The sequence below is a fragment of the Notolepis coatsorum genome, assembly GCF_963971535.1.
Source record: "Notolepis coatsorum genome assembly, chromosome: 17".
In the NCBI taxonomy this organism is placed as follows: Eukaryota; Metazoa; Chordata; class Actinopteri; order Aulopiformes; family Paralepididae; genus Notolepis; species Notolepis coatsorum.
In genome coordinates, this window is record NC_140181.1 from 63,230,585 (window position 1) to 63,244,600 (window position 14,016).

The 14,016-nt window shown below is 45.7% G+C and overlaps 1 protein-coding gene across 1 annotated transcript in view; it reads right to left on the minus strand.

Annotated features, from left to right (window-relative positions):
* ctnnbip1 (catenin, beta interacting protein 1) overlaps positions 1 to 13,670 on the minus strand; it is a 46,070-nt gene extending 32,400 nt beyond the window's left edge. The window contains exons 1-2 of the mRNA XM_084334230.1: positions 13,573 to 13,670; positions 3,644 to 3,758 (exon numbers count right to left, since the gene is read on the minus strand). Of these exons, the coding sequence (XP_084190356.1) occupies positions 3,644 to 3,739 (96 nt within the window). The 5' untranslated portion in view covers positions 3,740 to 3,758; positions 13,573 to 13,670. The remainder of the gene's footprint in view (positions 1 to 3,643; positions 3,759 to 13,572) is intronic.
* Positions 13,671 to 14,016: the final 346 nt, after the last annotated feature.

Genomic DNA, 14,016 nt, shown 5'->3' on the forward strand with positions numbered 1-14,016 from the left:
GTGCACAGGAGAACCAGCGGCGGCGATTGCAGAACCATTACTGGTTGGATTATATTGATTGTGGAACGTATTACCCGGAGAAGAGCATCGTTAATCTCCACTGTCGTTTGGATTTAACCTCGTGAGGATCTACATTCGGGCTGGCCTCATGGACCGAGGCTAGCTGGCTATCATCGTTGCTATCGTGCAATTGGATTACAGTTATTGCTTTGATGCTGAGCGTTAGATTACAAGGACTGGCTTCTGTACGTGAATCCCCTTCTTCTTCAATTGATCAGACTGAGTATCCGAACATTCCTCTCTCCTCCAGACCTTACAACTCTGGGAGGAACCCATTGTCTCCAGGCGGTACCAGCGTTGCCCTCTATAATTGCTATTATACGCCAGGCGGCGTTAGCCTAGTACCCATCGTAGGAATCATTCTATTCCCAGTGACTTATGCTACTGACTGACTTTATGCCTATTCTTCGCCATACAAGCGCGACCCTAATTCTCATTCTGTAACCAATTATTGCATAATAATAAATACCCTCAAATACTATTTCTTTGTCAATGCCGTGTTATTATGAGTGTCCACCATATATTCGATGTACTGTCTGGCCAGTAATTAAAGTACATACCTAGCAGTGGTTTAATCTATCACAATCTTTAATACAGTCAGGGTTTTGTAACCCCTCAGTTACAGTTACAGTAATCATTTTCCAAAGACATTGTCAGGAGGACATTAACGTTCAAACTGAAAATGTGTTACAGTATATTATGCTGCATTATATATTCAGATATACTGGTGGATCAATGTGTAGCTTATTATGTCATTAAGATGAGGCAGGACTGGGGGAATGCTAATCCCAGAAGATATTTTTTGAGAAAAAGACCTGTGTAACCTTTTGATTTTCCAAGACCATCACCAACATTTTTACTACTTTTCTTTATTTACTATGAGTTTACCATGACAGGAAAAACTAGTGTTTAAATCCCCAGGTTTTCCAGGAATGCATGGGAAGGATGTAGTTCTTACGTTTACATTTGATCCAAAGCGACTTGTATGATAAGTCAGTAGGAAGGGTACAACTCTATCAGCTGAGTAACAATGTTCCATAAAAGTGTTCAGACGTGAGTGCTACAGTGTTGAGTGTATGTTAGTATATTAGGAAGAGTGCATGACAATAAGAAGGTTAGTGTTTATTTTTTTCAGATAATGATTGAAGTAGTGTGTCTTTAGTCGACGGCAAAAGATTGGTTGGGTTTCGGCTCTAACTGTGGTGGGAAGTTCGTTCCACCCATTGTGGGGCAGAGACCGAGAATAGGCGTCAATGTTCCCTCTAAGGTGCGCCCGTGCGCACATGGCAAAACGCTCCGGCGCACATCTGAAATCTGTCGCACACAGAAACGTTTGTGTAAAATATGCATGTAGTTAAAATTACTGGCGCGTTGCACCGAATACTACGGTACCATGTTGCGTGTGACGTTACCCAGAGAAGCCGGCTTTCAGTGCCTTGTGGGCGGCGCTGCTGTGCTCACTCACACAACAGATGAGGAAGCGGACAGGTCCGACCAGCATTGATTCTGCTCACAATGCGAAAATGTACATTACAGATGAACTGCAGAGAAAATTCCCAATTTACCGTCCCGGTCGAGACTAATTGGAAGCGGAGTGCAACGCATGCAAAGCTTGACCATATGTTTCTGTGTCTTTTTTTTTTATCCACTTTTTCTCCCCATTTTCTATTTTTCTCCCATCCCAATATCATATATCCAATTCTTCCCTCCCCTGTCTTGAACGTTGCTAGACTATGCCTCCCACAGGTCGGTTGTAGTGAGGACAGAAGCCTTGCATCAAGTGTCCCCTCCGGTACACGAGGAGGCAGCCTGTCGCATCTTTTTACCGCAGCAGCTCGATCTCAGTGGCGAGGAGTAACGCGTGGGAGGCTCACGCTGCCCCCGTCACTTCCTGCTTCCGTCGCACCGGCGTCACCAAACCGACCTGTAGGAGTCGCTGTCCACAACTTCAAATCCCAACCCATCGGCTTTCCCACCCTCTAACACTTGCCAATTGTGTTAGTATGAACGACCGGCCAGCCGGTAGCAACGCAGAGAGCTGGGCTCGAACACAGCGTCTCCTGCGTTAGAGGCGAGCGCCTTGCCCACTGCGCCAATCAGCCACCCTATGTTTCTGTGTCTAATAAAGGTGCTGGCGATCTCAAAGCTCACATGGACACAGAAAAACATTACAAATAAAGGTGTGGGAGGCGAGAGTTTGATGGCAAAGTTGACCGAATTGATTGAAGTATGCAGCTATAGAGAGAAAGAAAATAATTTAAAACTATTTTGATGCCTCAAAATGATGTTTTGGTTTGATAAGATGCTTGTTATGATACAATCATTCTAAGGATTATGTGTGTAATAAATTAGTTTTGTCCACAAATTGCAAGTTATGCAAATGTAACAAATTCGAAACTGCATAGTGCACTTTTAAATTAGTATCTTTGTGAGGTTACTGTTTTATAATTTACATTACATTGAAAAGATACAAAGATATATTTTTTAAAGCTGGATTTTCTAATACAGAAGAGGTATTATTTAGAACATTACTTCATATTTTTCTTGTTATTTATTTTGTCCAGTAAGACTTGAAAATATATATTATTGTCATAAGTTGATTTAGTTATTTTCTTGAGATTTGTCAGATAGATTACTTTAGGCATAATACAGCATGTTGAGTAACTTTGGTTATAGAGAGATATTATTTTGTTATAAAATAATATAAACAATAATTTTATATCCATACAGAGGAGGCATACTTTAAATATATTAAAATGATAAGACATCTTTGAGTAAACTTAGAGTATCATTAAGTATCTTGAGGCTGAAGGCAGAGTGTCCCCTTTAAAAAAAAAAGTCACAATATGGTCACCCTTGAAGTCGCATGATAATTCACTTAATAAAATAATGACGAGTCAGCCTCCTAAAAAGACAAAGGTTAGTGACACGACTCACACTGCCGCCGCCAACCCAGCCAAAGTAAGGGCTTTGCTCTGTATCATCAATCAATGGTCAAATAAATATTTGATTAAGGAATATAATATGCCTTTTTGTATTATTTCTGTGTATCAGCAAAATGTATAGATTTTTATGTTAGACATTGAGGGATCAACTAACCGGTTAATCGGCAGGTGACGTATGTTACTCAGTAGTTGCTGATGTCTGCTCAGACCGATTTATTTTTGAGGGAACATTGATAGGCGCACTAGCGGACTGGCCATCGGGAGCACCGGGAGTTTTCTCGGTGGCCTGGCAGACTGGCAAATGCTTTTTTTTATTTTTAAATTTGTTTGTTTGTCCCCGCAGTCAGGCCACTGAACTCCGAAGCAGGCCAGGTCGGTAATGTTTCTATTTGCGCATATATAAGTTCAGGCAAGCAGGCAGGAATGGGTTAACTTGTTATTCACAACCCAGTGCGATGCAGTGCGAATTATTCCCGGTAGGAATTATGGTTCCAGTCCGCGACTGGATAGGCGGGTTCTTGTTTCTCAATCCCAGATGAGGGCCATGTTTGTTCAGTATACTACAACCCAAAACATCCCATTCCTCACGACACAGTCTCTTCTGACCAAGGCGTGGTTGGTGAAGGCACTCTACGTACATTTGATCCCATTTTCTTTAGCATGAGCAGGACCCGCACTTTCTGCTGGATGTACATCTCTTCAGGAGACTTTCCCGGGGCCTCCTCACGGTTCATCCCCCCTGCTCCGGTGGCTCTGAAACGGGACAGAAACAAATCAACGTCAGAATAAACAACTGCTGCTTCGCATCACATTCGTTGTAGGGAATTATATCAGTCTAAGGATTAGAATTCAAGGAACACATCGGGGGGGGGGGGGGGGGGGGGGGCTGGTTTTGATTCCATTTTCAAACTCCACTACTCATGCACGGTGCATTAAGCCGGTACCAAATATTCTGCTGGTGCGGTATTGGTGGAATATGAAATTAAACAAGCCTGTGTGACTAGTATGTTATTAATATCCCGACAGTGACAACGTGGGAAGTCAGGGCTCCAGTCCCACTGTAGCCGCCAAGCAGGTTGGCGCTTCACAGTGTAAATGGCTCTCATTAATATTGCATGGGAGTTTTCACACAGCGGTCGCCCCTGTGCCTCAGCGCTCCCTCCATCTCTCTTTTCTCTCCACTACTAATGACCTATTTTCACTGTCAGTCTGCAGAGATGCAAAAGATGGATGAAGAAAGGAGGGAGGAGGTGATAAAAGGAGCTGCCACAGCCAATACAAACGAGGAGAAAGGAAAGGAATATGTTCCGCGGTTGACAGTCAATACATCAACTCTCGGTGTCGTCGCGTTAGATCTCCTGTAATGCACCAGAAAGATCGGGCTTAAAGCACTACCTATTCCTAATGCTATTCTCCTTAAAGGACAAGACAAGAAGAGAGACACCAATTTCCTCTCTGTGCGTTCAGTATAAAGCCTAGCTAGCTAGCCTAGCACAGCACAAATGAATGGAATTGGATACGGATCAACTAGCCCAGCTGTTGGCCAAAAACACCTCTTCCAGAGTTTTAAGATGGACTAGCTGATCCGCATCTTCTTCCATTCATTTGTGCTGAGCTAGGCTAGCTTGCAACCGGAACCAGTATTTAACAAAGTGAGATATTGTAATAGAAATGACAGAGGATGCCCTACAACAACATAATAATTCACCAAGGACAGGAAGATTTATCTTTAGTGGGGTAAATCCACTAAAGGAAAAAGGCGATGTGGATGTAATGTAATGGAGTTAATATTAGAGTTGGGAATCACCTCACAGTTTTATTCTGATTATTAGGGCTACGTTTAGATGATCAAACAATTCCTTATACATGACAAGATCTGTCTGAATCCCATTCAATACACTGGGGTTTAAATTATTTTGTACGCCACCAGATCAGTGCATAATACCTCCAAGTACTGTTATACTTCATGGTTAAAAACATTGCATTCTAATTTATTTGCTTACTTTTAGAGGATTTAAATTAGCACACAATACCAGTAAAACAACAACACTCAAAATCCAGAAGACTGGACTCAAGAGAACCGTTTATTGAATTGTGTGCATCGATACATAAATCGGCAAAAGCTAGAATGATGATTATTACATGAATAGATTATTTTGCCCCCCAGTGAATATCAGTATGCAGCATGTCAGATTTCTTTCCCCTTGCACCCCCTCAGAATCTTTCATAAAAAGCCCATGGGGCCACAGAGACTATGATAGTTCTGGAAATTTCTTTTGGCCTCTAATCTATACAAAGGACCACTAATGCGTGTTGACAGGCCGTTTGATGTGGGGTTATATTTAATTGAGAAGCTGCCTCGCACGACCAAGCCCCCCACCCAACCGCATCCCAGGGGGGAGGACCACATGGGGCACGGTCGGCTAGCGTTGTGAGGGGACGACAGACTCATCTGCCACGGATCAGCTGGAGACTAAACCCATTGGCCACGGCCATCTGAAGCATGGCAACCTTTCGCTGTGCACGGGGGGTAAATAACCACACTATCTGGATGACTTTGTCCTACTTTTCCTGTGGTGTGCGTCTTCGGTCACGTAAATGCGGTAGGAGCTGATTACAGGCCTTGCGTAAAGGAAATCTCCTTTTGTAACACGGTGTTGCTGCCGACAGTTTCTCAACATCCACAGGAGCGCTAGAGACATTCTAGCTATTCATTCCTGGAGAGCCTGGCAGAGTTGAACTGGAAAGTGACGTGAAAGATGGAGAGAGAGAGCGTGCCTGTGTCAGTTCAGTCACTCTAGGTGCACCTTTGGGGATTGGTAGTGGCGTGTGTATTTGTGTGTGTGTGGGGGGGGGGGGGGGGGGGGGTAGTGGCAGTGGCTCATAGCACCCGGTGGTGACACGTTTGATCATGCCCCCCCCCCCCGCCCCTCTTCAGACAAAAATGGGGGAGCCAAGGCTCCAGGCAGACGGGCAAAAAGATCCGCCAGCTCCTCGATCATGATATAAAAACATGGGGACGACATCAACCCGACTGCCTCACACGCACACCGGGTGCAAAATGGTCACCGCGTTGGCGAATGGAGAAGATGGGAAGAGAAAGAAGAAAGCGACGAGGGAACAGGCTCATATCAATTGCAGGAATGTGTCTTCTTGTCTTTTTCTGAGGTTCCAAAGATCGAACAAGATGATGTGACAATGAAAGAACCATATTGTTTTAACATGTATTTCTAGCAGCCCCCCCCCCCCCCCCCCCCCCTCTGATGTTACCTTTTGAAGCTACAGAATTGTCCATATTTAGTACCATCCTTACTCGGGGCCCCTGACTATTTGATTTTGATTTTTTTTTGCAGATTAATATATATTAAAATTTTTATTTTCCTCGTCCCACTATTACGAGAACATCTTGCGAAAGAGCTGAAGCGCTGCTCAGAATCCCACTGGGAGAAAGTCTGCAGGAGTAGACACACCAGGCTTGTGAGACACTTTCAAGAGTGAGACTGGGGAATAGAGTGAGATCCTATTCTGTCGTCGATTTGATCCACTCCTGCTTCAGGTAGGGAGGGGTGGGGAAAACAGAACGGATCGTGACTATTTTGGGCTCTGGCACAAAACCAACAGTTGGCTAAAAACTGCAGAACTGGAAAAACAGTAGAGCTGAAAAACAGTAGAGCTGCGGGAGTCACTGAACTGGATGAAATACGAAGCAACGTTTTAACATTTATTATTCTAAATACGGGACCCGGACAAAAAGCATAGCCCGGTGTAGTGGAAATGGTTTCCCCCCCTGCACAACGCATAAATAAGCGCCATAGGACAGACGCAATTCCTCTGTAACGTGACTCCCAGCTTTGCCGCAAGCTGTGTTCTGATCAAATGCTCCCGGGGTGATACAAAACCCCAAACCGATCTTCTATTTATAGACAGACTCTTTGAGTCACGTGTGCTACTTTGGCAAAACTAGGTAGATCCATCTAGAGTAGACCTTCCCTGTTAGGGAGCTCTGCACCATTCTACAGAATCTTTCCATGATCCAATTATGGAAGCCATAAGGATCCTAACTAGGATGATAACAATTCTGAGAGACGAGCCAGATACCGGTAATAACGTAAATAATAGCATTGGGATTTAATGCACAGTTCTGAATATAATAATAATAATGTGTAACCTTACCCAATAAAAGCAATTCAAGGATTATTCTGATCCGTTATTCTATGGCATCTCGTCTCATTTCAAGGGCCCACGATAAGGGCCCCTGTACTGTACCGCGAGTGCTCTGTGCCAACGGTGGGCAGCCTCAACGCTAATCCCTAAGGGATGCTCAGCCAGCCTCGGGCGGAGACGGCTAATATTCCACACGTAATCAAAAGGCCTTTTTTTTTGCTGATCTAGGCCTAATCCACCCCCCTGCTCGCGCTTGGCTCTCGTCAGGGTAGTGATGTTGGAGCCCCACCAGGCTGCCTGGCTATATCTCAGCAAGCGTCGACATTAAGCTGAGGAAGCAAACAAACACATAGTGGACCATCTCTAATCTGTACACATTGCAATAGACTGGATTCCTGACCACTTATTTGACAGTTTCGCTTTAATATGAGACTGCACCTTGTTATATATATATATATATATTATTTTTTACACATGAAGTACGACCTGCTTTTTCACAATACCGGTTGTAGTTTTAATCCATCCTGGAACACCGCTGAAGGACATAGGCCTATAATATAACCAGTGGCTGTAAACACTAAATCGTGACACTCAAGTTGAAAGGGTGAAAGAGGACCAGTGCACACATCTAAAATTCAAATGAGATGACGCACACCAACTGATATGACCCACGGACTGTGTGAATATTTTCTACAGCTATTCCTATTTCAAAAACGGAGTGATTTGCTGCATTTCTCAAAAGGCATCACAGATAGGGCAATGCCTCTTAAAAACAAGAGACAAGCCTACTCATGCGAGACTTCTTCATCGTGAGGAGTCTGTCCACTCGTGCATATACGAGTGCATGTGTACCTCTGAGAAAGAAGAAGTAAGGAGGACAAGAGAAAGGTTACTGGAGCATGTTTCTACTCCCCTTACACGCCAGCCCGGCCCAGGCTGGCCCACAGAGTGCAATAAACTTTAACGTCTGTTGCCGGCGATTACAGTATGCAACGTGATAGGCCCTGGCTGGCGACGGGGGTCACGAAGGTCACACGGGCCACCAGAGTGCACCGACCCGGTGATACACAGCGCAGTCCGTCACCCCCCGTCGCTCCCTCTGCAATCAGCCGCTCACATAACCCACAACGTGCGATTGTTTCAATGACTTGAATTCATCCAGCAGCCATGGGTAGAAGAGGAAGCTGCTCTAGGGTTTGGCTGGAGAACTGGTACTGGATGCAGTTTAGATTTACAGAGATGCCGCTTAAGGGGGGACCCAACATTTCCGCCCCCTCCAGAAGCAAGAACATTTTAGAGGTGAAATAATTTGAGTTGGGACTGTGCACTGGTCCCAAGCAAATGTGTGAGAAACTGAAGTAGGCTACATGCCTAGTGTCTTCGCCAATTCAGATGCCAACAACTATGCTTGGTTCCTAAGGAGCAGCTGTGCAAGAGCAGGTCCGCAGATGGAACTCAACACACACGCAGGCATGCGTGCACGGCTGCACGCACACACACACAATTTAAAAAGGTGCAGTCATTCAGCAGGGGGCTCTCTTTCGTGCTGGAAATAAATCAGCAACCATTGGAAGTAGAGCACGGCATAAACACAGCATATGTTTATACTGGCAATAACATTCAATCATTTCAAAGTTCTGTGAGCAGCCGTGGGTCTAGGAGGCAGTGCTTCCTCTCCTTTCCTTTGGTTAGGGCTCACCAGGGCTGAACCAGTGAGGCAGACAGGCTAAGAAGGCTCTGGCTGGCTTGGTCCCGCTGGATGTCTGTTGTGCACACTGGCTTGGTCCCGCTGGATGTCTGCTGTGCACACTGGCTTGGTCCTGCTGGATGTCTGCTGTGCACACTGGCTTGGTCCCGCTGGATGTCTGTTGTGCACACTGGCTTGGTCCTGCTGGATGTCTGTTGTGCACACTGGCTTGGTCCCGCTGGATGTCTGTTGTGCACACTGGCTTGGTCCCGCTGGATGTCTGTTGTGCACACTGGCTTGGTCCCGCTGGATGTCTGTTGTGCACACTGGCTTGGTCCCGCTGGATGTCTGTTGTGCCTTTGTGCTAAGCTAGCTCCTCACATTTACAGTTGCCAGCAACAATGGACGCAGTATTTGGGGACAATGGTGATGAAGTGGATTGTGAAAATATGATTGATAAGTAGGTCATGTCTTGTTGTCACCACGTGAGGCATGAATTCAAAGAATCTTGCAAAACTATATAGGCTTGCTCGTGGCTGGGTTCCTGGGTCCGCTTAACTGTTCCTTAACTATTCCTGTGCCAGTTTCAGTTGGAACTGGGTTCCAGTAGTTTGAGGTAGCCTATAGTAGTTGTCAGCTGTTACCAAAGTAGCATAGAGAGCTCAAAAACCGTATTACAATGAATGCTAATACTGCTACTGGGCTGAATAATAGAACATTAGCACAAACCTGTCTAACCTGTGGCAGCTTTATTGACTTTGGATGTTCTTGGAAACCCCCATTTTTAACATTGGCTACAAGTAGGCTGGACCTCATTATGCTAATCTTTTTTACATTTGATTTCATACACTAACATTTTCTTGACATGACATACGATTGGATATGGGTCTATGATCTGACTGCGTGCCTCTGCTTGCTCCACAGGCTCTGGGCTACCTTCAGACTGCAGGCATCAGATTTGTTATCCGTTTTTCTCATGACAGTGTAAACAGCACAAATCACATTGAATTTGATCTTTTAAATTCTGATTTAGGTCACTTTCATTATGTGGTCCTAAATCAGATAACGGCTTGAATTTTTTTAAATGAGACCTCAGTCTGAACAGTCATCGGAATTAATGCGACTTTTAGGTCATACTAGATTGACATTCATCACAATTCTGCACTGGCGGGAATCACTCTGTGAATTACTAGGGGAATCACTCTGTGAATACTAGGGATGGGTACCGAATCCGGTATTGTAAGGGTACCGACCAAATCACGTCGGTACTACCGAGTACCGATTCACATGCGTTCCACCGGTGCCACGTTTTTTTTAACGATTTTTATTTTTTTTTTTACTACTGGGTAGTCCAGTAGAGAGAGAGAGAGAGGAAGAACGGGAGACAGAGCTGGGGGAAGACATTCGGCAAATGACACCGGGTCCGGGAATCGAACCTGGGTCGGCCGTGCCGCGATGCAGCGCGTTACATCGTTCGCCACTTGGGCGCCCTCCGGTGCCACATTTTGGTAAAAAAAAAAACAGTAGAGCGCTTACGCGAAACGAAACCTACGAAGTGTGCCGCACGTTCACGTCAACGTTCACGCACACAATACGCGCTAACCTAGGATTTTACTTAAACGGTCGCAAGTATGGTTACAATTTCCAAAGCTAGATGCAGACAACGCTTGGGGCACCGGAGCTCCGGCACGGAAAGTGTTAACATCAGGACCACACTGGCAATCAACGTTAGCAAAGCTAGCTAACAACACCCTGGTAATGCATGTGGCAGTCCTTCCATCAGCATTTCATCCAATAATGGATTAATATGTTTCCCTCTGGTTCTTGCTTGAATGTGTGTGTGACGGAACATACTGGTCTGCGTTGTGTTTGATGTTAAATGTTAATGTCCCGAGGGGGAGTCGAACAGGGGGCTCCCGCGTCCGACGACACAGGCCGCTGCACCAAGAAGTGAATTCACTCCTAACTACCGTACCTATGCGTCTGTTAACCCTGTTATGGGGAAGTGAGTTTAATTTACCAGCCCGCACTGCCACAGTCACTCGTCAACACACCTGTTTCCGTGACTGTGGACATACCCACGGGCTTCCCCATTACTCTCACCTCCCTAAACTCACGCCCCTCAGGACATCCGGGCCACTGGGCACCACTGTGACGGAACATATTGGTCTGCGTTGTGTTGATGTTAAATGTTAATGTCCCGAGGGGGAGTCGAACAGGGGGCTCCCGCGTCCGACGACACAGGCCGCTGCACTAAGAAGTGAATTCACTCCTAACTACCGTACCTATGGGTCTGTTAACCCTGTTATGGGGAAGTGAGTTTAATTTACCAGCCCGCACTGCCACAGTCACTCGTCAACACACCTGTTTCCGTGACTGTGGACATACCCACGGGCTTCCCCGTTACATGTGCAGTCCATGCTTGAATCGATGCAATATACGAGGGCAGTGTTATGGTTTTGCCAAAGACAGGATGGAATGGCTCGAAGGCAGCTGCATTACAGCAGGCTGCCTGTAACCACAGAAGAAGAGCACTCTGTGTTTGGTGCATTGTGGACTCCTTGGAAAACCTAAATGATGTCTTGGCAGATTTATTGTACGTCATTTGAAACAGAAGCTGCAGCAGTAAGCTGGTCCCTTGGGAAGAAGGCTGCAAAGCAAGGCAAACAATTATATTTTGTTAACTGTGATACCCAAAGCTGTTCTGTATTAGCACAAATAGCACACATTATCTGTGCATAATGTCACACAATGTGCAGGATGCATGATGTCACATGAAGACCCACAATGTGCAGGATGATGTCACATGAAGACCCACAATGTGCAGGATGCATGATGATGTCACATGAAGACCCACAATGTGCAGGATGCATGATGATGTCACATGAAGACCCACAATGTGCAGGATGCATGATGATGTCACATGAAGACCCACAATGTGCAGGATGCATGATGCGAGTGACAGAAAAGGAGGATGTGTTCTTCTGGACCCGCTGTCCTTTTTGACTCAATGGATGCAATCACTTCTGTGTTATGGAGCGTGAAATAAACATGAATGAAAGATAACGGTTGTCTTATTTGCAGCTTAACAAGTATCACAACCACAATAGGCTACTATGTGGCTGAAGGTCTGACTAGTGCATGTGCCAAACACAGGGCAGGAGGTTGGCCCTCCCCTCTCAGAGTCTGCTTGCAGGCAGCTGATGAGGTCCCCCTTGGGGCCTGGGGGGGTTGAGCAGCCACTGAAGAGCACCTGCCCAAGGCGTCAGGAGGAGAGGAGAGAAGAGGAGGGGGAAAGAGAGGTGGCAGGGCGGGCTGTGGGTCATAATCTCATCCCAAAACCCAGCCAGCCAGGAGAATGTGCAAAACTAAGGCAGCCTTGACATAGGGGGTGGTACATAACAAAGTTTGCTAGATGCCAGGAGAACTCGGAGCCTGCCTGTGGCCAGCACTTCACACCCACTCCCTGCCCCACTCACCAATGCCCTGGTGTCGGCGATGTGCCAGCTTCACAGCTGAATGTGCTGTCAGCTAACTGACAGTTGGGGAAAGCAGAGGGACTTTGTGAGAGAAAGCAGGAGTACAATGCATTCAAGGGTGCGGAGAGAGAGACAAAAATAGAAATGACAATGACGTTGATGTGGTAGTTGTGTAGAATGCAGGGGAGGTGGGCAATTTCACTTTAAAATGGAAAGCAAATTTGAGGCTGAATACATTCTGTGTGGCACAATAGACAGACAATATATATATATATATAAATATATATATATATTAAATAAAAAAGACTAGACACAATTCACCAGACATCATATTACAATATGTAGATCGATCCCATACCTGGCTGATACCCTGTATCTGTGTAAGATACACATTATCCATTTGATTGCTAGATGGTTCCCCAACTTCCCCTAGTATAAGCTGTGCGATATCTATATTTTGCTCATTTGGCTTTGTTGTTATCTGTACACTTAAGATATTCCCCTATTGATCACCTTGGGGGATCACTGTGTGTTATGTTTAGTCTATATAGTATTGTTATATCAATAACTGCACTAGTCCATTAAAATAACATGAAAACGAATGCCACTGGATTACTCATAATGCAAGACTACTAGCTGTAGCCTGTACGTCCTATTGATCGGTTTGGGTTTCCAACTTCCATCATGACAAAAAAAAAGTGTAGGTAAAAACAACATAGCGAAACGAGTGTGTGACGAGACACGAGAGTATCACAGACAGGAAACTAAGAAAAGTTAAATTTGGGAAAGGGGGCTACGCTTTAGCATTGGGACACTCCAGGACCATCCAACTATTATGTTGCAGGACACAAACTGTTACATTGTAGCAGCTCACAGGAGGCGAAATAGCCAGCATTCATTCAACGCCGTTTCGATCTCGTGGACTTGAGCTATATCTCCCCGCGCACACCAGCGTTGACAGTATTGTGACTCAATTGTAATATGCATCACATTACGATGCACATACACGGCATCGTTAGTCTTAACCGAAACCATTGCAAGCAAAGCCCAGCTAAGCAGGCTAAGCTAGCTCGCTAGCATCGAGACAAAAGCCTGAATGAAGTTCCTATGGGCTGCAATTCCGTCCAGGTACCGCTGCTCGAGCAGAAGTGGAATTGGGAGAATTCTGACAAACGGAGCATTACCGAACAGCCAGATGTGGAGTGTTTTGTTGAGAGATTTGCATATTTGAGCTTACCCCTCCTGGTCCAGCTTTTCTTTCTTCTGTGTGCTATTTGAATGGTGTGTTGTTTTACGAGGGCGTCCTGTTCCGGGGTCACATCCCTCCAGTCGGTGAAGCTCCAGCGATGTGACTCACATGCAGCGAGGCTCCCGCTGTCGGCTCATTCTCAGCCACTAGGGGCGCCATCCGCACAGAAGAAAATTGGATTACGTTGATGCACACGCCTCCCGGCTTCCACGACAGGACCCCCGACCTAAACCACTCCAGGGGGTCCCACACTTTTCACTGACGCCAAACATAGAATCCCAGAGTCTCCCTCCTCTACGAATGTTTTTAGTAGCTTAGAGATCAGTGGTTTTCAAACTGGGTTGAGTGGGTCTCAGCAGGGGGCCGGCCAGGTGTGTCTCTGAATGAGGGGATGGGAAAGTGAGCTGGTTGTAATTTGGTTGATTCCTATAC